Genomic DNA, 22699 nt, shown 5'->3' with positions numbered 1-22699 from the left:
GAGCAGGGCGGGGGCCTCTCTGGGGCTGAGCACGAGGCGCTAGGCTGCTCTGCACAGGTACTGCCTCACCACTGTAGGCCAGGATGCCAGGCAGGGAGTGAGTGTTGAGGCCAGCTTAGGATGCCCTGGTGTTCCGGGCAGGGCAGAGACAAGGGGAGGAGGCGGCAGCCGAGCTGGCCACGCAGGACAGACGGGTCCTCACGCCATGCCAACCCTTCCCTGACGCATGGTGACCGGCCCCACAGCAGGGCAGGGCAGGCGCGTGGCATGCAGAGGTCTCCAGGCGTGGGACGGATAGGTCACTGCCCTGATCCTGTGCCAGGACTTAGCATGCCAGGCTCCCCGCCTTGTCCCGTTGCTGGCCCCCACCGGAGGGTGACCGCACCCAGGCCAGCCACGGGAACCTGTCTGACCAGTCCTGGGGGCAGACTGCCAAGAAGGTGGGCAGGGGTGAGGAGGGGCCGTTTGCTCCCACCCAGCGGGGCTGTGAGTGGTCCTGTGGTCCTGCCCACCTGTTCCAACCCTTCTTGGTCCCCCAACTCTGCTCTGCCTGCGGTCCGGTGTGGACACACTGATCGCACCTCCTGGAACCTGGGCCTCCCGTGGTGGCCTGGAGGCTGCAGACGCGCAGAGCAGCCGGGAGCTGCCGGCCAAGGAGGCGTCTGGAGCTGTCTGGGGTCCCGGGCTGGGAGCGGGGATCCCCAGACACGGAGCTGGTGCGCCACCTGGAGGCCATGCGGACTGGTGCAGCCCCCTGCCGTCCGGTGGGCACCAAGGTGAGGCTGAGAAGCCAGCCACACAGATCCACAGACAAGCACAGTGGCAAAGTCTGCAGAGGGCTCTGAGCCAGCAGGGAACCCTGGCAGGCTTCCTAGAGGAGGAGATGCGAGCAGAGGCCAAGGCAGGAAAACATTCCAGTATGGAGTGGAGGTTAAGGGAAGGGGAGGGTAAGGGTGAGGGAGGAAAGGGGAGGGGAGGGAGAGGGTAAGGAAGGGGGAGGGGAGGAGGAGAGGAGGAGTGAAGGAGGTTTTGAGCATGAGGAAGGGTGTGAGCATGGGGAGAAGGCCTGAGAGTGGGGGAATGGACCGCAAGGCCAGCCTGGATGAGGTGTTAGCAGAAGCTGGCTGGGTCTGGACAGGAGGGGGTGGGCAGGGGCGGGGGGCACCTTATCTCTTGCAAGTGGGCGGTGCCGTTAGATCTAGTTTCAAGGCTTTGTGGCTGAAACGGGAGCCCACGCCCGCCACAGCTGGCCACCTGCGTCTCTCCTGACTCCCGTGCAAGGCCAGTAATGCAACCCAGGAGAAAGCCGCAGGGCGCCCTGGGTCCCCACCCCCTTCTCCGGCCACCCTGTGGCTGTGCATAGCCGCCCAGCAGAGCCCATGCAGGTAAGAGACCTGGGCTCAGGTTGGCTGGGAGGGTGGGGGCCCGGGGCTGGGCCAGGGGGGTCCTGCGGGAACAGGAGCCTGCCCGGCTGGCGCCCACATGAACCAGAGGTGCGCAGACCCTGGTGTCTGCCTGTGCCCCGGTGCCACCCTCCCTCCCAGGTCTGCATGCACCAGCCCCACAGACCCAGCGCCTGACCTCTGGGGTGGGCTCCTGGGGCCAGCACCCCATCCAGGCAGACGGTCCCGAGGCGGGATGTCCACTGCTGGCTTCCCTCTGGTAGGATGCTGCAGCCAGAGGGCCCCCAGGCCTCGGAGGAGGGGGGCCCCCACAGGAGAGATTGCATCATCTGCTGCTCAGCCTATGACCTCTCCGGGCACCTGCCCCGCCGCCTCTACTGCGGACACACCTTCTGCCAGGCGTGTGTGCGGCGACTGGACGCCCCAGCACCCGAGCAGCGCTGGATCCCCTGTCCGCAGTGCCGCCAGAGCACGCCCACGCCTCGTGGAGGAGTGCCCATGCTGGACCTGGATCTGGCTGCTTTCCTGGCGGTCAAGGCTGAGCGGGAGCCGGCAAGACTGGAACCCCTACCCCTCACCTCCCTCAAAGGCAGCAGCATCACTCAGCAGCCAGCTGGGCTGTGCCCTGCCCTGGGTCCCCAGCCCCACTTCCCCCCTACCAGATACTGTTGCTGGGGCTGTGGCAGCCTCTGCTGCCCACCCCTAGGCAGCCCCGAGGTCTGAACTCTGGCCATTCCCACCCTTGCAGGGGAAATGCCTGCCTTGGAACCCCTGACCACGCACCATCATGGGCTCAGCCCACTCAGAGCAACCTGGCAGTAGCGTCCCGTACGCAGCTCCGTGGGGCCCAGCAGGGTGGTGTCATCCCAGCTGTGAACATTGCAGGCCGCAGCCTAAGGTTGGGGACTGGGAGGTTCCGCAGGAGGCTAGTGACCTCCCACCTGTCCTGGCCACAATTACCAGACCCCAAACTAGCCCGACCAGGTGTGCCTGGTGAGGACACTGCTGACTGAGTGGGTGGCAAGCCCGGCTTGGGCCTAGATGCAGCGCAAAGGATGGCTCCCAAGAGGATGCAAAGGCCAGTCCCGGAGGCCTGGGCTGCAGGCTGGAGAGGCAGGGCCTATCCAGCTATGCCTTGCGGGCTGCCCAGAGCAGGTCTCCCCTCTCCCACAGACATCCCCAGGGTGTACCAGGAGGGTGGCAAGACCACCTCCTTCCTCCCTGCCCTGCACGGCAGCCCTGTGAATTCACCCGCTCAACAAAGCTCATGGAGTTCCCACTGTGTGTCAGGTGCAGTTCCGGGAGGGTCTCGTACAGGCACGACGCCGTGAGGGCATTGAAGAGGACGTCTCAGCGGGGCCTGCTTGAGGTGTCACAGCCCACTTGATCTCATCCTTGGCTAAACCTTTCCAGGCTCCCGGCAGCCACCACACAGACCCTTTTGAGGGGCCGGGGCCGGGGCCGGGGCTGGGGCCAGAGACTGGACAGCAGTGACCACCAAGTCCGTGCTACACCCACTGGAAGGAGCTGTCACTCGGGAGCCCCAGGGAAGGACTGCGGCCCCCACCCCCAGAGCAAGGGCGCAGGAGGGAGACGGAAGAGAATTTGTCGGGAGCCCCAGGGAAGGACTGCGGCCCCCACCCCCAGAGCAAGGGCGCAGGAGGGAGACGGAAGAGAATTTGTCGGGAGCCCCAGGGAAGGACTGCGGCCCCCACCCCCAGAGCAAGGGTGCAGGAGGGAGACTGAAGAGAATTTGCTGAGCGGACACCCAGAAGTTTCTACCTTCTCCAGGGCAAAGTCCCCACGCACACAGCGGGGGCTGGGCGGCAAGCAGAGCAGGGCACCAGCAGCCCCTAGGCAGGGTGAGCCTCCTCCGGGGGAGCTACCCCACACCCCGGGGCAGGAAGAGGCCCAGTCCTCCTAGGGGACACCCCACAGGCGCTCAGGCCAGCTGGGATTTCTCTGGGGAAAGCTGTGCGATGGGCCAGGCAGTGGGTGGGGAAGGTGGCCTGGGGGGCTCTGTCCTCCTCCCTCTGCAGATGGAGGCTGCCAGCTACACCAGGGCCGAGCCCGCTAACAGCCTGCTGGGCCCAACCCTACCCTGAACCCGGATCTGAACCCTCTGACCTCGGGCTGGGTGCCCTCCCTGGCTACATGAAAAAGCCCATCCTCCACCGCCACCTGGTGCAAAGGGCTTCCTTCCCCTGCTCTGCCGGTGGCAGGGATGACACTAAGGAGGTCTGGGGAGCCCTGGCCGGGCGCAGTGGCTCACGCCTGTAATCCCAGCACTTTGGGAGGCCGAGGCGGACGGATCACCTGAGGTCAGGAGTTCGAGACCAGCCTCAACATGGAGAAACTCCGTCTCTACTGAAAATACAAAATTAGCCGGGCGTGGTGGCTCATGCCTGTAATTCCAGCTACTCGGCAGACTGAGGCAGGAGAATTGCGTGAACCTGGGAGGCAGAGGTTGTGGTGAGCTGAGATCGTGCCATTGCACTCCAGCCTGGGCGACAAGAGCGAATCTCAAAAAAAAAAAAAAAAAAAGGTCTGGGGAGCCCTGAGATGCATGGAAGTGGGGGGCTGGCGTCTCCCGACCCCTGGGCAGCCCCAGCCATGCTCTAGCATCCTGCCTGGCTGGGTGTGGTGTGTCTCTTGGGTCACACGGATGCCTGCTGCAGATGCCCAGTACCGAGGGCCGGTGCCCCACCCTGCAGTGCCCTTGGCCTAATTCGGAGCCCACCCCTGGGAGAAGCCCCACTCTGGGAGGGTTGGGCTGGGGTTTGGAGGTCCTAGCCACAGAGTGACAGGACGGGGACGAGGCCTAGGGCCCTTGGGGCCGGGGGGAACCCCCGTGGGGACCTGGGCTCTTGGGTAAACATTAATGGGCTCAGTACCCAGCAGATCATGTGCGCGATCAGGGGATCTTTGACCTGCAACTGCTCCCTGCAGGTGCCCCTCACCACCCACACAGGTAGGAGCTCCTAGGGCCAGGCTGGGGCCCAGGGACAGTGAGGCCGAGGCTGGGTGGCCTCCAGGCCCAGGGCTTGGGCCCCATCCTAAGCCTCCAGGACCCAACGGCAAGAGACGCCAGGCTTGGGCAGCAGGAGGGAGGGTGAAGCAGAGGACGCCTGGACCTGAGCCCAGGGCACTAGGTGGAGGGGTCCAGGTGGGGGACCCGAGGGGTGGGATGACCAGGCCCAGGAGGCTGAGGAGGCAGCAGCTTCGGGGCCAGGAGCCTTGAGGCGGTGTGAGGACCCCACCTGCTCCCCATCACCAGGGTGTGGGGCCCTTATCAAGCCGAGGCGTCACTGTTTAGTATCAAATGCCAAAGTCTAAGTCGGGACCATCCAGTGTCCCCGATGACACCTGATAGGAGAGGTCTTCAGGTTCCCCAGCTCACAGCCACTTCCAGCCTGAGTCCTGGAACCCTGCACCCTCGGCACTAGCCAGGCCTTACAGTCAGGACCAGCAAGGGAACCGGGGAGCCGGGGCCCCCTCGAGTCTACCCCTGAAACTGGACTGGGCTCGCCTGACAACTGCCTGAGGTCATTGTAGCCATCCTCCGTGGATGGAGGAAGGGAGGTGGTCACTGAGGCCTGCAGTGGGGAGGGAGAGAGGGTGGCCAAGGGCTCAGTTCAGGGGACCTGGGGCATGAATCCAGCCTGTGAGGCCAGGGCTGGGGCACGGGGAAATGTCTCTGACACGTGCGTCTCCCCCAGCAGATCCGGGCCTGGGCCTGGGTCTGTCCCTGCCCGAAATCCATGCCGAGTTCCCTCCCGGGCAGCCAGGTCCCCCACCCCACTCTGGACGCGGTTGACCTAGTGGACAGGACTCTGAGGAATGAAGGTACCAGCAGCCCCCATGACCCAGGCCTTGACCAGTCTGACCACCCGCCCCCCAGGCACTGGGCAGAGACAGGCCAGGTTTCCTGCGGGCCTGCCGGGGAAACCACAGGGCTCATGACGCCTCCACTCAGGTCCTGCCCAGCTGGAGCCCCGTCTTCCCCGTTCCGTTTCTGTCCCTCACTCCGGGCCTCTTACGCCTCAGCCCCTCCTCCGGCCTGTGCCCTTGTGCCCCCAGTTGGAGGGAGGTGGTCCTGGAAACAGCCACACTCAATCCCACCTCCGCAGGGACCTCCAGTTCTGCTCCAGTCTTGGAGGAGGGGGACACAGACCCCTGGGCCCTCTCTCAGCTGAAGGACACAAGCCAGCCCTGGAAAGGTGGGTCTGGAGGTTCCGGGGGTGGCAGGCTGGCAGGCCTCTGTCCCCCACGGGATTGGGGAGACAGAGCAGGGTGGGGCCTGCCCAAACAGGCTGTGCGTGGGCAACCCCACCATGCCGGACCCCTCTGGGGAGACACATGCCCCTCAGCCCGGCGTCTGTTCTGTCCTGGAGCAAACCGGCCACCTCTGCCTATCCGTCCTTCCCCTCCAGCTCCTGCGAGGGAGGGTCCCAAGGGCTTGGAAAGGCAGGGACCCAGGCCCTGCCCTGGGGGTTACGGAAGAGGAGGAAGTGGGACCCAGCCCTGTTGGAGACGGAGGAGAGAGGGGGCAGAGGATGAGGGGCCTGGGAGGGAGACCGGTCAGGGTGGAAGGCCAGCCAGGGACAGCCTGCCCTGTGTCCTCAGAGCTCAGTGTGGCTGGCAGGCTGCGCCGCGTGGCCGGCAGCGTCTTCAAAGCCTGCGGGCTCCTCGGCAGCCTGTACTTCTTCATCTGCTCCCTGGACGTCCTCAGCTCCGCCTTCCAGCTGCTGGGCAGTGAGTGACGGGGCAGGTGCCCAGGGCGGGGCGGGCAGCCAGCCCTCCGCAGCCTCAGCGCACCTCTCTTGCCGGTGTAGGCAAAATGGCTGGAGACATCTTCAAGGACAATGTGGTGCTGTCCAACCCTGTGGCTGGACTGGTCATTGGTGTGCTGGTCACAGCCCTGGTGCAGAGTTCCAGCACATCCTCCTCCATCGTAGTCAGCATGGTGGCTGCTAAGTGTGCGTGCACCCTCCCTCCCCGGGTGGTGGCGGGGGCAGGGTGGGCCGCAGGCTGACTCAGCCCCCCCACCGGCAGTGCTGACTGTCCGGGCGTCTGTGCCCATCATCATGGGTGTCAACGTCGGCACATCCATCACCAGCACCCTGGTCTCAATGGCGCAGTCAGGGGACCGGGATGAATTTCAGAGGTGAGTTGCCGGTGGAAGGGCTGGGTTGGGGCTGCAGTGGCAGCCGAGGCCCAGGCCCCCCCCAACCCCCTCGTCTGACCCCGCCTACTCTCTGCGGCCACAGGGCTTTCAGCGGCTCAGCGGTGCATGGGATCTTCAACTGGCTCACGGTGCTAGTCCTGCTGCCACTGGAGAGCGCCACGGCCCTGCTGGAGAGGCTGAGCGAGCTGGCCCTGGGTGCTGCCAGCCTGTCACCCGGGGCGCAGGCACCCGACATCCTCAAGGTGCTAACGAAGCCCCTCACACACCTCATCGTGCAGGTGAGGACGGCCGCCGCCCCTGCCCAGAGCTCCTGAGCAGGCCGGATGGCAGGAGGTGGAGGCGGCCCTGCCCTGATGGAGGAGAGGGCAGCAGTGGGCAGGGCTGGGCTGGACCCCATGGGCACCAGAGCCCCAGGTGAGCCCTGAGGGAGGGTCCAGCACACTCTCACAACCCCTCTGGCCCCCAGCTGGACTCCGACGTGATCATGAGCAGTGCCACAGGCAACGCCACCAACCGCAGCCTCATTAAGCGATGGTGCGGCACCACGGGGCAGCCGGTGAGGCACCCAACCCCAGGCCCTCACTGACCCCCAACCTCCCACCTGCTGAGTCATCCTTCCCCACCCTCCCTTGCCTTCAGTCCTCTGACCTCTTTCTGCCCACTGAGCCCATCCTGAGTCCTCCCTGCCCTCCCCAGACCCGGGAGAACAGCAGCAACTGTGGAGCCTTCGGCCCTTGCATGGAGAGGAACAGCACAGCCCCGGTGGACAGGTTGCCCTGTGAGGCCCGGCCCAGCCCAAGCCCCCACGCCCCCCACACTCCCCCTCACCCGCCCCTGCACGGAGAGGAACAGCACAGCCCTGGTGGACAGGCTGCCCTGTGAGGCCCACCCGCCTCGACCCGCCCCCCAGGCTCCCCCTCACCTGCCCCTGCCCTGCCCCCAGGCCGCCACCTGTTTGCGGGCACGGAGCTCACGGACCTGGCCGTGGGCTGCATCCTGCTGGCCGGCTCCCTGCTGGTGCTCTGCGGCTGCCTGGTCCTCATAGTCAAGCTGCTCAACTCTGTGCTGCGTGGCCGCGTGGCCCGGGCCGTGAGGACGGTCATCAATGCGGGTGAGGGCATGGGAGGAGGTACGGTGGCCAGGGCTAACCCGGCATCCCCCACAGATTTGCCCTTCCCACTGGGGCTGGCTTGGGGGCTACCTGGCCCTCCTTGCGAGCGCCGGCCAGGGCTAACCCGGCATCCCCCACAGATTTCCCCTTCCCGCTGGGCTGGCTCGGGGGCTACCTGGCCCTCCTCGCGGGCGCCGGCCTGACCTTCGCACTGCAGAGCAGCAGCGTCTTCACGGCGGCCATCGTGCCCCTCATGGGTGAGCAGGCAGGACAGGGGCCTCTGGAACGGGGGCTCGGGCTGGGGCCTTGTGGTGACCCCCAGTTCCCCCAGGGGTCGGGGTGATCAGTCTGGACCGGGCGTACCCCCTCTTACTGGGCTCCAACATCGGCACCACCACCACGGCCCTGCTGGCCGCCCTGGCCAGCCCCGCAGACAGGATGCTCAGCGCCCTGCAGGTACTGCCCCCCACGGTCCCACTGCCAGAACTGGCCAGCTTCCTCCCAGCCCCACAGACAGGCAGGTGTCACCAGCCCGGGGGGCCCAGGCTGGCTGTGCCCCCACCTTCCCAGACCCCTTCCCTGGCCACCAACCTCAGCCCTGCTACTCCGCCTCCTTGGACCCCACGGGTCCTGTGCACATTTCACACCCACCCTGCGCCTCCTCCCTTGAGACCTCCTCATTTCCACCTTTTCTCAGCCCTTTGCTGTGCCCCTGGGAGCCTGCCCCCGGAGTCTCAGGGGGCTCCAAGCCCCTCTATTCCAGCACCCTCAAATGCTCTCCCCCAACCCCTGCTCCCTCAAGGAGCAGCCACTCACCTCCAGCAGGTCCCCATCTGGACGACCCTCCAAGCCCCCATCTGCAAAGGCTGGGTCCCACCGGTGCTGGGCCCTGCCCTGCCGCTGCCCAGGCTGTGATTCCGCCTCCAGGACACTTCCCCCAGTCTGAGCCCCCAGCTCTGTGCCCCACCCCCGGTCTCAGTTAGTGCAGCCGGTTCTCCCTCTAAAACAGCCCGTCTGTGGCCTGCTGCTCGGAAGCCCAACAGGTTCAGTTCCCGAAACCCCGCGTTATGCTGTGCCGCCGCTGACAGGAAGAGGCACGCGCAGTGCCCCCTGGAACCCACCCTCGTTCTTGCCTCTGTCCTGTCTCTGTCCACTTAGACCCTCCCGGTGCAGGGTCCTGCTCCACCCCCTGCAGGAAGCCCCCCAGACTGCACCTGTGTGTGGACTCCTCCAAGTCTGGCAGCCCCTGGAGGGGCTGTGCATTCTCCCCTCCTGTGGCCCTGTGCCTCCTCCCCTCAGGGTATGGGCTGTGCAGGCTCAGCACGCTGGGGGCTGAGGAGAAGGGGTCTCTTGGCAGGAGGCACAGGCAGAGCCAAGTTGGAGGGTGCTTCCCCCATGGGTCCCCCTTGAGGGCAGCAGTGATGCAGTCGGCGCCTGGGGGTGCTGGGCTGCAGCTCCCAGGAGTGTGCGGGAGGCGTGCCAGGGAGCGTGTCCACATCTGGCCACAGTCCGCCCCCCAGACGGCCATCTCAGCCGTGGAGCGAGATGAATTTCGAACTTAGGGCCCCTTCTGTAGGGTGGAGGAGGGCGGGATTCCTGGGCCCCTGGTGACCCCACCTCGTCGGGCCCAGGCCCCTGACAGCCCCCTCACCCCCAGGTCGCCCTCATCCACTTCTTCTTCAACCTGGCCGGCATCCTGCTGTGGTACCTGGTGCCTGCACTGCGGTTGCCCATCCCGCTGGCCAGGCACTTCGGGGCGGTGACTGCCCGTTACCGCTGGGTGGCCGGGGTCTACCTGCTGCTCGGATTCCTGCTGCTGCCCCTGGCGGCCTTTGGGCTCTCCCTGGCAGGGGGCACGGTGCTGGCTGCTGTCGGGGGTCCCCTGGTGGGGCTGGTGCTCCTTGTCATCCTGGTCACTGTGCTACAGCGGCACCGGCCGGCCTGGTTGCCTGCCCGCCTGCGCTCCTGGGCCTGGCTCCCCCTCTGGCTTCACTCTCTGGAGCCCTGGGACCGCCTGGTGACCCGCTGCTGCCCCTGCAATGTCTGCAGCCCCCCGAAGGCCACCACCAAAGAGGCCCACTGCTACGAGAACCCTGAGGTCTTGGCCTCCCAGCAGTTGTGAGGGGCAGTCGCTGCGCAGACCACCCCACCCTCCCCGGCTGGGAGGGCTCTGGAGGGCCTTGGGGGAGGGGTCCCCGTGGCAGCTGACCTCCGGTCACCTGCTTCCCCTTCTGTGCAAATAAACCAGGCTGTTACCTGGGGTGGCAGTCCTCACTCCCCTAGACAGGGGCCTCCTGGGCACGTGGGGGAAGCGGCCCGGTGCTGCCTCCTGGTGGACACTCCGGGGTCTGGGGCTCAGGCACAGGAGCCCGCCCATCCCTGGGTGTGTTTCTCAGGGCGGCCGCTGGGGACAGAAGCTCCCAAGGAATGGTGGGCCTGGGGAGCGGGGACTTCCCACAGTGGGAGCTGGGACCCCTCCTGAGGGTGCAGGGGAGAGCCCAGCCAGCAGGGAGCAGAGCTGGTGGCGTGGGGTGTGAGGGACCCTGGAGCTCCTCTGTCTCAGCAGAGGTCATGGTTGGGGTCCGGCTGAAGTCCCATCAGGTGTGTGGGGTGTGACAAGGGACCCCAACGGCTTGGAGGGCTGGGTGGTCCCAGAGGCACCCCCTGTCCGTCTGCCCTCTGTGTCTCTCAGCCAGTCCTGGGCTGGGCCCCTCGGGGATGCTTCTCCACAGGGCTGGGCCACCTCAGGTGCTCGGCTCCCAGAACACACCAGGAGGCCGGTCTCGCCCACCAGGCTGGGGCACACTGAGCCCTGGCACTGCCACAGAGAATGAGACCCTGTCCCGGGAAGGCCTGTCCGTGGGGTGGGCCCAGGAGGGCGGACAGCACCCATGGGGAGGACTTGGGGGCCAGGGTCCCTCCCTCCACTGTGTGGTCGAGTACACAGGAAGGCTTGTCTGCCGGTCAATGGGTAACTGGACACCTGGAAGTTGGCAGGGTTGGGGGGGGGCTCCTGCCACCTGTAGCCCAGAGCTGCCCACAGCCCTAACCCAACCCCCACTCCCGCCAAGGGAAGAAAGCTTTGGGTTACCCCGGAACTGGAGCATTCAGTCAGGCACAGAGACAGGTGGGTGAGGGGCCGGCCCCGTCAGGGACAGGTCTAGTTTGCTCATTTCTGAGTCTGCTGCTGTGGCCAGTCACGTTCTCCCGTCCAGAACTGCAGCCCTGCAGCCCTGATCTCTTCCCAGAGCCTCCCAGGATTGCCTGGTCAGACCCCACTAGGGGATAGAGGTGCAGCCGCTCAGGAAGATGAGGCCTGAGGGGGCCCCACGGCCATTTCTCCTCTGTGGCTCTGTCCTTTTCCACCCTGATTCCTTTAGCCCCCGCTCATGACCCCGAGGCCCTCTGTCCCCTTGGCCCCCAGTCTTCCTTGGGTCCTCTGCCCCAGCCACCCTTCAAACTCCTAGGCCTCCTGGGCCTTGATTTCACCCACAGAGGGAGGTGACCACCTGCTCTGGGAGCCAGGGGGGCCTCAGGCGTGGACTCCAGAGAGCGGGACCCCCAGCAGCTGGAGCTTTGGTTCCCACAGCCCTGTGATTCTTGGACACCCCTGTGGACCTGACATCAGCCTCATGGAACCGTCTGGCACCCATGTAGGGAACAGGCTTGGCTAGCTCCCTGGGGAGACTGAGGGGCCCGGGAGTTCCCCTGCCCTTTGGGGGGTATCAGTGAGGCCCTTGTGGAGAGGGGGAGGAAGCATCCCATGCACCTGTCCTTCCAGGGCAGGTGAGGTCTCCCACAAAGGCTGGGCGCCGGGTCCTTTAAGGCCGCCAATACTGTCTGCCTGCTGCCCCTGCCTGGCGGTAACACACCCTCCCGCTGGGACCATGGCCACCAGTAAACAGAGCTTTCGTTGTGGATCCTCCGACAGCTGCAGGAGGAGGAGGAGGGCAGAAGCCCAGCACTCCCACAGCCACGCCTGCCCCTCTTCCCTGCCCTTCTGGCCCTCCTTGGACTGTATCCTGCCTGGCCATGGACCCCAGGCCCCAGGAGTTGATCTTCCTGCCCCATACTATCCTGCCTCTCCATCCTGCAGCAGGGCATGGCACCTTGGCTCAGGGTAGGGACCTGCAGAGCCTCCCCCAACCAGTTTTGTGCAACAGGGGTAGCTGCTGTCCTTGTTGGGCTCAGGCCCAAGCTTCAGGGTGTCTACTGCTGTCTTGTCCCCAGCCACTGTCCACCTCACCAGGGCAATGCGAGGGCAAAGTGGGCCGGCTGGTGCCATGGCGAGCTCTGGGGCTCTCACCTGGCCAGGTGACGCCTGTGAAACAGGGGTGGCACACTGACCTCCCAGCCCTGTGGCACTGGTCACAGGAAGCAGAGGCCTTTATAGAGAGGGTTTGGGAGACTCTGACAAGGTGCAGGAATGCCACACACCTCAAAGAGCAGCCTCAGTCGGGCGCTCTGCACAGCTCACTGGGGAAAAAACCCCAGAGCTTCTCCTTCCTCCCCTTTGTGACAACTCAATGTTATGAGGTTTCGACATGTCCCTGACTACTGCCTGGATAGCTGAGCTACTCCCAGGATGCCCTGGGCACTAGGAGAACCCTCGGATGGCTGGCAGCAACCTGTGCATCCCTCAGGCCACTGCTGGACCCAGTCCCTCTGAGGGTCAAGGCCGTGTCAGAGTGGTCACTGGAAGCCAGGCCCGTCTTCCTGGACTGATCTGTGGGGAAGGCCACCCTCCTGGACAGGATGGCAAACTGGCAACAGACCCCCGAGGAGTGAGCACAGCTGCAGGCCCTCGCCCCGGAAGGACAATGCTGATTCCCGTGCATGCTCTGGTGCTGCGTGTCCCAACTTCCAGTGTCGCACACTATGTGGTGAAGACGGAGGTGCAGCCCCTCCAGGAACAGAAAAATAAATAAGCAGATATTGTTTCCAACAGCCTCCAATTGGGGACAGATGCCCAGTGGCCACAGCACAGGAGACTCTCAGGGCAGACCTGATGGTGTAATTTAAAATGCTACAAAAATACAGCCAGATGCAGTGGCTCACGCCTGTAATCCCAGCACTGTGGGAGGCCAAGGCGGGTGGATCACAAGGTCAGTTCGAGACGAGCCTGGCCAAGATGGTGAAATCCCATCTCTACTAAAAATACAGAAATTAGCTGGGCGTGGTGGCAGGCGCCTGTAATCATAGCTACTCGGGAGGCTGAGGCAGGAGAAACACTTGAATCCCGGAGATGGAGGTTGCAGTGAGCCGAGATCCTCCAGCCTGAGCGACAGAGCAAGACTCTGTCTCAAAAAAAAAAAAAAAAAAAAAAAAATTAGCCAGGGGTGGTGCTGCACACCTGTAGTCCCAGCTACTTGGGAGGCTGAGGCAGGAGAATCGCTTGAACCCAGGAGGTGGATGGAGGTTGCAGTGAGCCAAGATCGCGCCACTGCACTACAGCCTGGGCGACAAGAGCAAAACTCCATCTCAAAAAAAAAAAAGAAGCTACAAAAATACAGAAGGCATGGTGGCTCATTCCAGTAATCCCAGCAATTTGGGAGGCTGAGGCGGGCGGATCACTTGAGGTCAGGAGTTTGAGACCAGCTTGGCCAACATGGTGAAATCCTATTTCTACCAAAAAAACAAAAACTGGCATGGTGGCGGGTGCCTGCAGTCCCAGCTACTGAGGAGGCTGAGGCAGGAGAATCGCTTGAATCTGGGGGGGGGGGGTCCAAGATCCCGCCACTGCACTCCAGCCTGGGAGACAGAGCAAGACTGTCTCAAAATAATAAATTAAGTAAAATAAAAATGCTACAAAAATACAGCGCGTTTGTTTTCAAACAGACTGATTAAAGGCGCAACCACATGTAATTCATTTTGTTTAGAAGTTTCTTTTCCCACCCAAGTAGAAATCAAGTCTTAAATTACGAAAAGCACTAATAGAAGTATGTCTCAGCCCCAGCGCGCTGACCCGTGGTTGGGATACCGGCCCTGGAGCCCAAAGGTCGGGGCCCACCCGCCGGGGGAGGTCTGGGCTCTGTCCTGGTCTCCACGGAGCTCGCGCACTCCTGGGGCCGAGGTACCAAGGCGACCGGCGCACGGCCAGCGCCGTCTCCACAACAGGGCAGGGCGCGCGGCCGCGGGGGAGGACTCGCCCCTCCGCTCCCCTCCCCTGTCCTCCGCCCAGGCCCTCGGGGCGCGACGTCCCCCACGTGCTCCCCTCACCCGACCGCGAGGGCAGTGGGCGTGCGGGACCCCGGAGCAGGAAACTCCGCGGCCTCTGCGGCTCTGTGGTGCGCTCCCCTCCACCGCCGCAGCCCCCGAGCCCGTGTATCTTTCTGCTTTTAAGGCATCGCAGCCTCCTCGGCCTGGAGGCCCCGGGCTCGTTCCGTGCGGACCCCGCTCCAGAACCGGCCCAGCGCGCAGATGCCGTGTCCTGGCGCAGGACCGGCGACGGCGCAACTCTGGACGCGGAGCCGCCGCCGGGCCTGCCCTTCCCAGCTCCCGAAAGGACCTCCCGGGCTCAGAGCCAGGACTGCGCTCGCCCGTGGCCCGTCGGGTCCGCCCTCCCCCCGGCACCCGGCGCGCAGCTGCCCGCCGCCCGACCGGAAGCCCGCGCCTGCGCCCCACCCCGTTCGCGCGCCTCCCGCGACACTGCGGCGGTTACCAGGACGCTGACCCAGCGCAGCCAATAGCGCCAGCCTGGCGGCGTGCTCCCGGCAGCCAGCCAATGAGAGGGCAAATCAATCATTTGAAACACCCAATGGACGGAGCACTGCAGCGCCGGGGGTGGATTGTGATAGGGAGATAGGAGGCTGCGGCTGACCAATAAAGATCAAACTGGCTTAAAAAGGCGGACCTTAGGCGGCTCGATGAACGAGGGCGAGACCAATCAAACGAGGGAGCTTGCCAGCCTCGTTCTGGCAGCCCAATCCGAGGCTGGCGGAGGCGGGCGCGGAGGGTATATAAGCGTTAGCGGAGCGTCGGTTGTAGCACTTTGCGCGCCTGCTGCTTCGCTTCTGTTTCTCAACTTCCGCACGCGTCCCAGCCGCCGCCGCCATCATGAGGGAAATCGTGCACCTGCAGGCCGGGCAGTGCGGCAACCAAATCGGCGCCAAGGTAAGTTGCCGGGGCGCTGGGGCCGGCGCGGGCCTGCCGGGCGGGGCGGGCGGGCAGCCGGGGAAGATGGCGGCAGCAGCGGCCGGGCGGCGTCCCCGCATTGCGGCCGCCGGGCCCCCTCCGCGGGGACTGGGCCGAGCCTGGCGACCGAAGCCCCCAGGAACCCGGGGGCCAAGGCGCGCAGGGCGGGGGAGGGGCGGGGAGGGCCGGGCTGCCGCACCCGTCCGGGGCGGGGCTGCCTCCCTGCGCACCGGCCGCGGTGACTCAGCCCCGACCCGCCCGGGCCCGCCCGCGTCCCTTGTAGTTCTGGGAGGTGATCAGCGATGAGCACGGCATCGACCCCACGGGCACTTACCACGGGGACAGCGACCTGCAGCTGGAGCGCATCAACGTGTACTACAACGAGGCCACCGGTGAGGCCCCGGCCCTTTCCCCGACCGCCCTCCGGGGACCCCGCAGCCCCTGCCCTGGCTGACGCCCTCCCGTCCCCGCAGGCGGCAAGTACGTGCCCCGCGCCGTGCTCGTGGATCTGGAGCCCGGCACCATGGACTCCGTGCGCTCGGGGCCCTTCGGGCAGATCTTCCGGCCGGACAACTTCGTCTTCGGTGAGCTGCGGCTGGGGGCTGGGCGGCGGCTCAAAGGTCAAGGGGCTGCTCCAAGGGCACCTCCGTGGGAACTGCGCAGCCCGGGCCCCTGGACGCTCTTCTTTGAACCACTCAATCCCCTCTCCTAAATCGGCTTTTGAGAGCAAGGTCCAGCTGTCTGCCGAGGCGAGGAGCCGCCACACACGTAATCTCCCTGCAGGGAGCTGAGCTGGGGGCAGTGGCTGTTGCTCTGTCCTTGGGAATTGGCAGTGGCCCCCCCTCCCCGGGGAGGGGTTTGTTAAGCTCTCAGGTTTGGCTCTTGACTTAATCTGTAGCAGGGCAGGCTGCCGTCCTTTCACTTTGAGGGGTCTGTTTGGTCTACCTGCAGGGTGAATTCTGGGGTCAGCTCACACCATGTCACTAGGTCCTTTTCGCATGGTGGTGGTGACTAGTAGTGCTGTCTACTTGGCTGATAAATGACTGTTTTCTCACAGGTCAGAGTGGTGCTGGGAACAACTGGGCCAAGGGGCACTACACAGAAGGCGCGGAGCTGGTGGACTCGGTGCTGGATGTTGTGAGGAAGGAGGCTGAGAGCTGTGACTGCCTGCAGGGATTCCAGCTGACCCACTCCCTGGGTGGGGGGACGGGGTCTGGGATGGGTACCCTCCTCATCAGCAAGATCCGGGAGGAGTACCCAGACAGGATCATGAACACGTTCAGTGTGGTGCCTTCGCCCAAGGTGTCAGACACAGTGGTGGAGCCCTACAACGCCACCCTCTCAGTCCACCAGCTCGTAGAAAACACAGACGAGACCTACTGCATTGATAACGAAGCTCTCTACGACATTTGCTTCAGAACCCTAAAGTTGACCACGCCCACCTATGGTGACCTGAACCACCTGGTGTCTGCTACCATGAGTGGGGTCACCACCTGCCTGCGCTTCCCGGGCCAGCTCAATGCTGACCTGCGGAAGCTGGCTGTGAACATGGTCCCGTTCCCCCGCCTGCACTTCTTCATGCCCGGCTTTGCCCCGCTGACCAGCCGGGGCAGCCAGCAGTACCGGGCCCTGACCGTGCCCGAGCTCACCCAGCAGATGTTTGATGCCAAGAACATGATGGCTGCTTGTGACCCCCGCCATGGCCGCTACCTGACGGTTGCTGCCGTGTTCAGGGGCCGCATGTCCATGAAGGAGGTGGACGAGCAAATGCTTAATGTCCAAAACAAAAACAGCAGCTATTTTGTTGAGTGGATCCCCAACAATGTGAAAACAGCTGTCTGTGACATCCCGCCCCGGGGGCTAAAAATGTCCGCCACCTTCATCGGCAACAGCACGGCCATCCAGGAGCTGTTCAAGCGCATCTCCGAGCAGTTCACGGCCATGTTCCGGCGCAAGGCCTTCCTGCACTGGTACACGGGCGAGGGCATGGACGAGATGGAGTTCACCGAGGCTGAGAGCAACATGAACGACCTGGTGTCTGAGTACCAGCAGTACCAGGACGCCACGGCCGAGGAGGAGGGCGAGTTCGAGGAGGAGGCTGAGGAGGAGGTGGCCTAGAGCCTTCAGTCACCGGGGAAAGCAGAGAGGCAGTGCGAACTCTTTATTCACTCCCAGCCTGTCCTGTGGCCTGTCCCGCTGTGTGTGCACTTGCTGTTTTCCCTGTCCTCATCCCATGCTGTACAGACACCACCATTAAAGCATTTTCATAGTGTGCGGTTTCGCCTCGCCCATTCCTTCCAGTAGGCCCTCCGGGTGCTATTGCCGAATGTCAGTGCGTAGTTGTCCTGCATGGCTGCGGGGAGCCAGGCTGTAGGTGAGCTGGGCTTATGTACCCAGGGACCGGCATGGGCTGGACACCCAGGCTTCAGAGAAGCGTGCGGCTGCCCTGGGCCCTGGGGATCTGCTTGGTGGGGAACCTGCTTCTTGAAGGCAGGCCTGTCCTGTTCTGGGTACCCAACCTTGGGGCCCATTGGCCTGTGTCTGGGACTTTAGCCCCCTTCCGAAAGGGGTAGGGAGCATGGCAGACAATCCTACCCCAACCAAGGTGGGACCCTGGTTGGTAACGGTGGTCAGACAGGTAGGTGGTCCTGAACCAGCAATGAAGGGTGGGCAGGTACAGCTGCCCCTCCCCACGTTGGCCAGGGTGTGTCCGTGTGACCCTTCCCAACCTGTACTCACAGGGGATGAACCCCATGTAGAAGGGGATCAGGCCTTGGCTGCTGTAGATGTGGTTGCTGGGCCAGTGTGTTCCAGGCAGCTTCTCACCCAGGTCACAGTGGGGGTTTCTAAATAGGAACTGGGGAGACAGGCAGGTGCTGACAAGCTGCCTCCCCAGCAGGCAACCAGATAGTAAACTCCCAGTGGGGGCCTGGCCGGAGGGCCGGCACTCTCCGTGGGGAAGCTGCTCGTGCTCCCAGCCTTCTGCATCCCCCTCCCCCTGACTCCCGAAACTTGAGTGCAGGGATCCAAGCAAGGCTCAGGAGAGAGGGGTTGGGGTGGCACCTCCAGGGACAGGAGAGAGCCAGGCAGAGCCCCCTCAGGCTTCTGAGGGAACCTGGCCTTCAAGGCACTCTCCAGGGAAGCTACCAGGCAGGAGAGGAAGTGTGTGTGTGAGCTGGAAGCAGGCCCTGGATGGCGCTCTCCTACCTGGCTCTTGTCGAACTCGTCCATGGCTTGCGTGACGCCGTCTCGGTAATTCACCCCCATTACCCAGGCGAACCGGGGAATGAAGCCAGCATAGCCTGGGGGTGGGCAGACGTGCGGGCTACCCCAGGCCCCCTTGGCCCTCCCCTGGGCACATCCACCTGCCCCCAGACGTGTCAGGGAAGCCAGGCAAGGCTCCCTTTCTTCCCGGAACGTTCCGTTGGTGACTGCCTGATGTGGCCAAATGGGAACAGGCAGGCAGGGCACTGCCTCGTCTTGGGAAAAGCTGGGCTCCTGGAAGCAGCTGGGAGGCAGAGAAGGTCCCCCCAGCCCGCTAGCCCATTCTGGAGCAGGAAAAGTGGGCCCCTGTGACAGTCTCCTCAGGGGCTCTCACACTGCAAGAACCTTGTGGGGAGGGGCGTCCTTGTCCAGCCCAACCCGTGCCCGCACCCACCTGAGATGGCCTTGCGTTGGATCAGGTTGGGGTGGTCCAGCTGCGGCAGCCGCTGGAACCTGCCCACATCTAGTGTCTCCTGCTGGCGGGCGGGGGGTGGGTACTCATCCCTCCGGCAGTGGTACAGCTGGAGCGAGGAGGGGGTGAAGGTCATGGTGCGGCTCCCACCTGGGGCTGAGCAGAATGGGCTTGGCACTGGTGCATCCCCCGGCTACCTGGTGCTGTCTGGGGGCCTCGCAGACAGGAGTGGTGCTCTTCCAGGCATCTTCGCAGTATGCTGGGTGTCCCAAGTCTCTGGATTCCCCCTTCCTGCCTGGTGGGCACGGAGGGTGCGGGGGGTAGGGCATGACGTCTGCAGGTAGCAGAATCTGTCTGGCTATGTTCTCTACCCCTGGCGGCTCCTGGGCGTCCACCTTCAAGGGTGGGAGCTGGCCAAGGATCTCAAGGTTCTTATAGGGCTTCAGACCTGTACCAACAGGGCAGGTTGTGAGTGCCAGGACAGGCAGGCGGGCGCAGGAGGGTGCAGGGTCGGGGACTGGCGGCTCACTGGTGTAGTGGGGAATGTAAGGCTCCATCAGGTCTCGGCAGGGAACCCTCGGGGGCTTGGACTGGCTGAAGTCCTCAATGAACTTGGGCTTGGACATGGGGGACAGCACAGAGCAGGGGCTCTTCTGCACACTGGGGTCTGTGAGGAGCTGCCCCGTGGTACGCCCATAGGTGTTCCCCACCTGGTAGCGCAGCTGTGGAAAGAAGCCGGCATAGCTGTGGAGGGAAGAGAAGGAGGCAGGGCAGGTCTCAAGGGCAGCCCCAGCACTGGGCAGGGCCCCTTCAAGCCAGATGTGGATCCAGCCTGCCGGCCACTTATCAGCAGCTTGGCCTGTGGCAGGTCACCTGCCCTCTGCTCACCTGTAAATGGGGCTGCAGTGGCACTTGCCTTCCGGGGCTCTCGTAGCCTAAACGGGTGTCACACACCACGTGCTGGGAACACGTCAGCACCACAGCAGATGGCCGCCTGCCTTGTACCAGCCCCTCCAACCCCCTCACACCCCTCATTCCAGCCACTCCGGGGTGCTCTGCCCTGGCAAGGCAAGTACAGGCACAGGACGTGTGGGCAAGGGCATAGGGGAGGGACGGCCCCTTGGACACACACTGGGCCCACCAGGAGGGTGTTGGGTGGGCTTGGCCTGCACCTGTGCCACTCCGAGAGGCCAGTAGCCTCCTGCACAGGACCAGGACTGGGAGGCAGGTGGAGAGCCGGGCTTTTCGGGACCCTCATTTGGCCTCATGGTCGTGGTGCAGGCAGTCACAGGTGGTTCAGCGCCTCAGGGTCTATGTGATTATTCAAGGAGTAAGAACTACCTTCCTTTTAAAAATTGCCAAACGGCCGGGTGTGGTGGCTCACGCCTGTAATCCCAACACTTTGGAAGGCTGAGACTGGGGGATCATGAGGTCAGGAGATCTAGGCAATCCTGGCTAACACCATGAAACTCTGTCTCTACTAAAAATACAAAAATTAGTGGAGTGTGGTGGTGGGCGCCTGTAGTTCCAGCTACTCGGGAGGCTGAGGCAGGAGAATTGCTTGAACCCAGGAGGTGGAGGTTGCAGTGAGCTGAGATTCGGCCACTGCACTCCAGCCTGGGCGACAGAGCAAGACTCCGTCTCAAAAAAAAAAAATTGGCCGGGCGCGGTGGCTCACGCCTGTAATCCCAGCACTTTGGGAGGCCGAGGCGGGTGGATCACAAGGTCAGGAGATCGAGACCATGGTGAAACCCCGTCTCTACTAAAAATAGAAAAAATTAGCTGGGCGCAGCGGCGGGCGCCTGTAGTCCCAGCTACTCGGGAGGCTGAGGCAGGAGAATGGCGTGAACCCGGGAGGCGGAGCTTGCAGTGAGCCGAGATTGCGCCACTGCACTCCAGCCTGGGCAACAGAGCAAGACTCCGTCTCAAAAAAAAAAAAAAAAAAAAAAAAAAAAAAATTAGCCGGGCGTGGTGGTGGGTGCCTGTAATCTCAGCTACTCAGGAGGCTGAGACAGGAGAATCGCTTGAACCCGGGAGGCGGAGGTTGCAGTGAGCCGAGATCTCACCACTGCATTCCAGCCTGGGCAATGACGAGACTTTGTTTCAAAATAAATAAATAAAAATAAAAATGGCCAAAATTAGCGCAGCCTTGTCAGTTTAAAAGCCAAGCAACCGGCCAGGCGCAGTGGCTCACGCCTGTAATCCCAGCAGTTTGGGAGGCCGAGACAGGTGGATCATGATCACGAGGTCAGGAGATGGAGACCATCCTGGCTAACACAGTGAAACCTCATCTCTACTAAAAATACAAAAAATTAGCCGGGCGTGGTGGCGGGTGCCTGTAGTCCCAGCTACTCGGGAGGCTGAGGCAGGAGAATGGTGTAAACCTGGGAGGCGGAGCTTGCAGTGAGCTGAGATCCGGCCACTGCACTCCAGCCTGGGTGACAGAGCGAGACTCCGTCTCAAAAAAATAAATAAATGAATAAATAAATAAATAAATAAATAAAGCCAAGCAATGCTGAGCCTCGGCTTCACCTGCCCCTTCCGCAGACGTAGCTGTTCAGAGGCAGGTGTGGTTTCTTCCCGGCCTTTCCCCTTTGCATGTAGCGTGTGTGTATGTAGGTGTGCACACACACGTTCCGTTCAGGGGTTACTTTTATTTTTTGTTCGGGGGGATATCTAGTGAGGCAGCCTGGCATTTGCTCATCTTGTCTTTAAAGTTTGGAGTCCTGACCGGGCGCAATGGCTCAAGCCTGTCATCCTAGCACTTTGGGAGGCCGAGGTGGGCAGATTACTTGAGGTCAGGAGTTCAAGACCAGCCTGATCAACATAAAGAAACCCTGTCCCTACTAAAAATACAAAATTAGCTGGGTCCGTGGTGGCAGGTGCCTGTAATCCCAGCTACTCGGGAAGCTGAGACAGGAGAATCGCTGGAACTCGGGAGGCAGAGGTTGGGGTGAGCCAAGATTGCAGCATTGCATTCCAACCTGGGCAACAAGAGTAAAACTCTGCCTCAAAAAATAAATAAATAAAATGAAGTGTGGAGTCCTCTCTGGAATGGGCGTCGGGCACTTACTAGCTGGCCTCTGCCGGCTGCTTGGCTGCTCCAGTTTCTGCTCGACAGGTGTGCTGGCCACCTGGTGTGGTGTTCGCAGTTGTGCACCAGCCGGGAGGGTGAGGCCTGGGCCCCTGGCAGCCCCATCCCTGAGCTTCCCCTGTCCCAGGGCTCCCCAGCCCACAGACTGTAGTGCCCCATGGTGTGGCCCTCAGCTTCCTGGGGTCCAGCTCTGGGCCCCTCACAGCTGGCCTTCATGCCTCAGGCCCCAGCCATTCTTCCCCTCCTGCAGCCCTGGCCCCAGTCACCTCCAGAGCTCCCTCCCGGCTCTCACCCAGGGATATAGTGAGGCTCTGGCGTGAAGAGATCGTGTTTCTGAGTAGTTGTCATTTTGCTTTCACTCTGGCCTTGCTGGCTCCAGTCCCTCCGGCATCCAGCTCCCTTCCCTGAGGGCAGTCCCGTCACCGGGCAACCATTGTGAGGGACCAGCATTGTGGGCACCTCCTGGGCCAGGACACCTTGCTAACCCTGTGAGGGCCCACACTGCACAGGTGAGACACTGAGGCCCAGACAGGTGCCAGGCCGGGGAGGAGTCATGGCAAGACAGGGGGCCTGGGAGGAAGTCCCGTTAACTTCAGAGCTCAGAAAACAGACTGTCCCTCCAGAAAGGGCCTGGGCTCTTGCTGCCCCCAGGAGGCCACCAGCCCCAGTCTCAGGGTGAGGCTAAGGGAGTCCCCAGGCCCCCTCCTCTGACAGGAGGCCTGGCAGCTGCAGAGCCTCAGTTGGAGTCAGGGGCTTCCCGGCCCATAGGGCTGTGCGAACTCTCCCTCCAGCCCTTCATGTGGGGCAGGGCATTATGTTTACATTTTAAGCAAATTCTGAATTTTGTTCTTTTTTTTGTACAGGAAGGACTTCCTAACCATAAAAATGAAGGAAGGCAGCCGGGTGCCATGGCTCACACCAGTAATCCCAGCACTTTGGGAGGCTGAGGCGGGCAGATCACGAGGTCAGGAGTTTGAGACCAGCCTAACTGACATGGTCAAACCCCGTCTCTACTAAAAATACAAAATTTAGCCGGGTGCTGTGGCGGGCGCCTGTAGTCCCAGCTACTCGGGAGGCTGAGGCAGGAGAATGG

The 22699-nt window shown here is 63.2% G+C and overlaps 4 protein-coding genes across 15 annotated transcripts; 3 read left to right on the top strand and 1 right to left on the bottom strand.

Moving 5' to 3' along the window:
- Nucleotides 1-734: 734 nt before the first annotated feature.
- RNF224 (ring finger protein 224) lies at nt 735-2126 on the top strand. Its single transcript, XM_025360465.1, is given in 3 exon segments — nt 735-776; nt 1667-1719; nt 1721-2126. Coding segments are annotated over 3 exon segments (501 nt in total).
- Nucleotides 2127-4213: 2087 nt separating this feature from the next.
- SLC34A3 (solute carrier family 34 member 3) lies at nt 4214-9962 on the top strand. Of its 3 annotated transcripts, none has more exons than XM_025358690.1 (13): nt 4214-4374; nt 5126-5249; nt 5534-5623; nt 6030-6158; nt 6239-6382; nt 6459-6570; nt 6674-6869; nt 7058-7147; nt 7288-7369; nt 7535-7702; nt 7843-7959; nt 8034-8158; nt 9360-9962. In XM_025358690.1, exons 2-13 carry the CDS (start codon nt 5165-5167, stop codon nt 9822-9824), a joined length of 1803 nt encoding a protein of 600 aa, XP_025214475.1. In that variant the 5' UTR covers nt 4214-4374; nt 5126-5164; the 3' UTR covers nt 9825-9962. The 3 variants fall into 3 exon arrangements, with proteins under 3 accessions (XP_025214475.1, XP_025214476.1, XP_025214474.1); XM_025358691.1 differs by having other exon boundaries at nt 5123-5249; XM_025358689.1 differs by lacking the exon at nt 4214-4374 and adding an exon at nt 4375-4515.
- A 4475-nt stretch (nt 9963-14437) lies between these two features.
- TUBB4B (tubulin beta 4B class IVb) lies at nt 14438-17108 on the top strand. Of its 10 annotated transcripts, none has more exons than XM_025358702.1 (5): nt 14438-14815; nt 15120-15228; nt 15310-15420; nt 15894-15985; nt 16592-17108. In XM_025358702.1, the coding sequence occupies exons 1-5, from the start codon at nt 14759-14761 to the stop codon at nt 16952-16954; spliced, it is 732 nt and encodes a 243-aa protein (XP_025214487.1). In that variant the 5' UTR covers nt 14438-14758; the 3' UTR covers nt 16955-17108. The 10 variants fall into 10 exon arrangements, with proteins under 10 accessions (XP_025214487.1, XP_025214481.1, XP_025214484.1 ...); XM_025358696.1 differs by having other exon boundaries at nt 15894-16017; nt 16255-17108; XM_025358699.1 differs by having other exon boundaries at nt 15894-16190; nt 16554-17108.
- FAM166A (family with sequence similarity 166 member A) lies at nt 16984-22024 on the bottom strand. The gene is made up of 7 exons (XM_025358703.1): nt 21899-22024; nt 19042-19256; nt 18710-18960; nt 18495-18621; nt 18044-18138; nt 17576-17693; nt 16984-17189 (listed from the first exon to the last, which is right to left on the bottom strand). Exons 1-7 carry the CDS (start codon nt 21952-21954, stop codon nt 17101-17103), a joined length of 951 nt encoding a protein of 316 aa, XP_025214488.1. The 5' UTR covers nt 21955-22024; the 3' UTR covers nt 16984-17100.
- Nucleotides 22025-22699: the final 675 nt, after the last annotated feature.

The sequence above is a fragment of the Theropithecus gelada genome, chromosome 15, assembly GCF_003255815.1.
Source record: "Theropithecus gelada isolate Dixy chromosome 15, Tgel_1.0, whole genome shotgun sequence".
Lineage (NCBI taxonomy): Eukaryota > Metazoa > Chordata > Mammalia > Primates > Cercopithecidae > Theropithecus > Theropithecus gelada.
The sequence above is the reverse complement of the archived record's forward strand: the minus strand, read 5'-3'. Positions and strand labels throughout refer to the sequence as shown.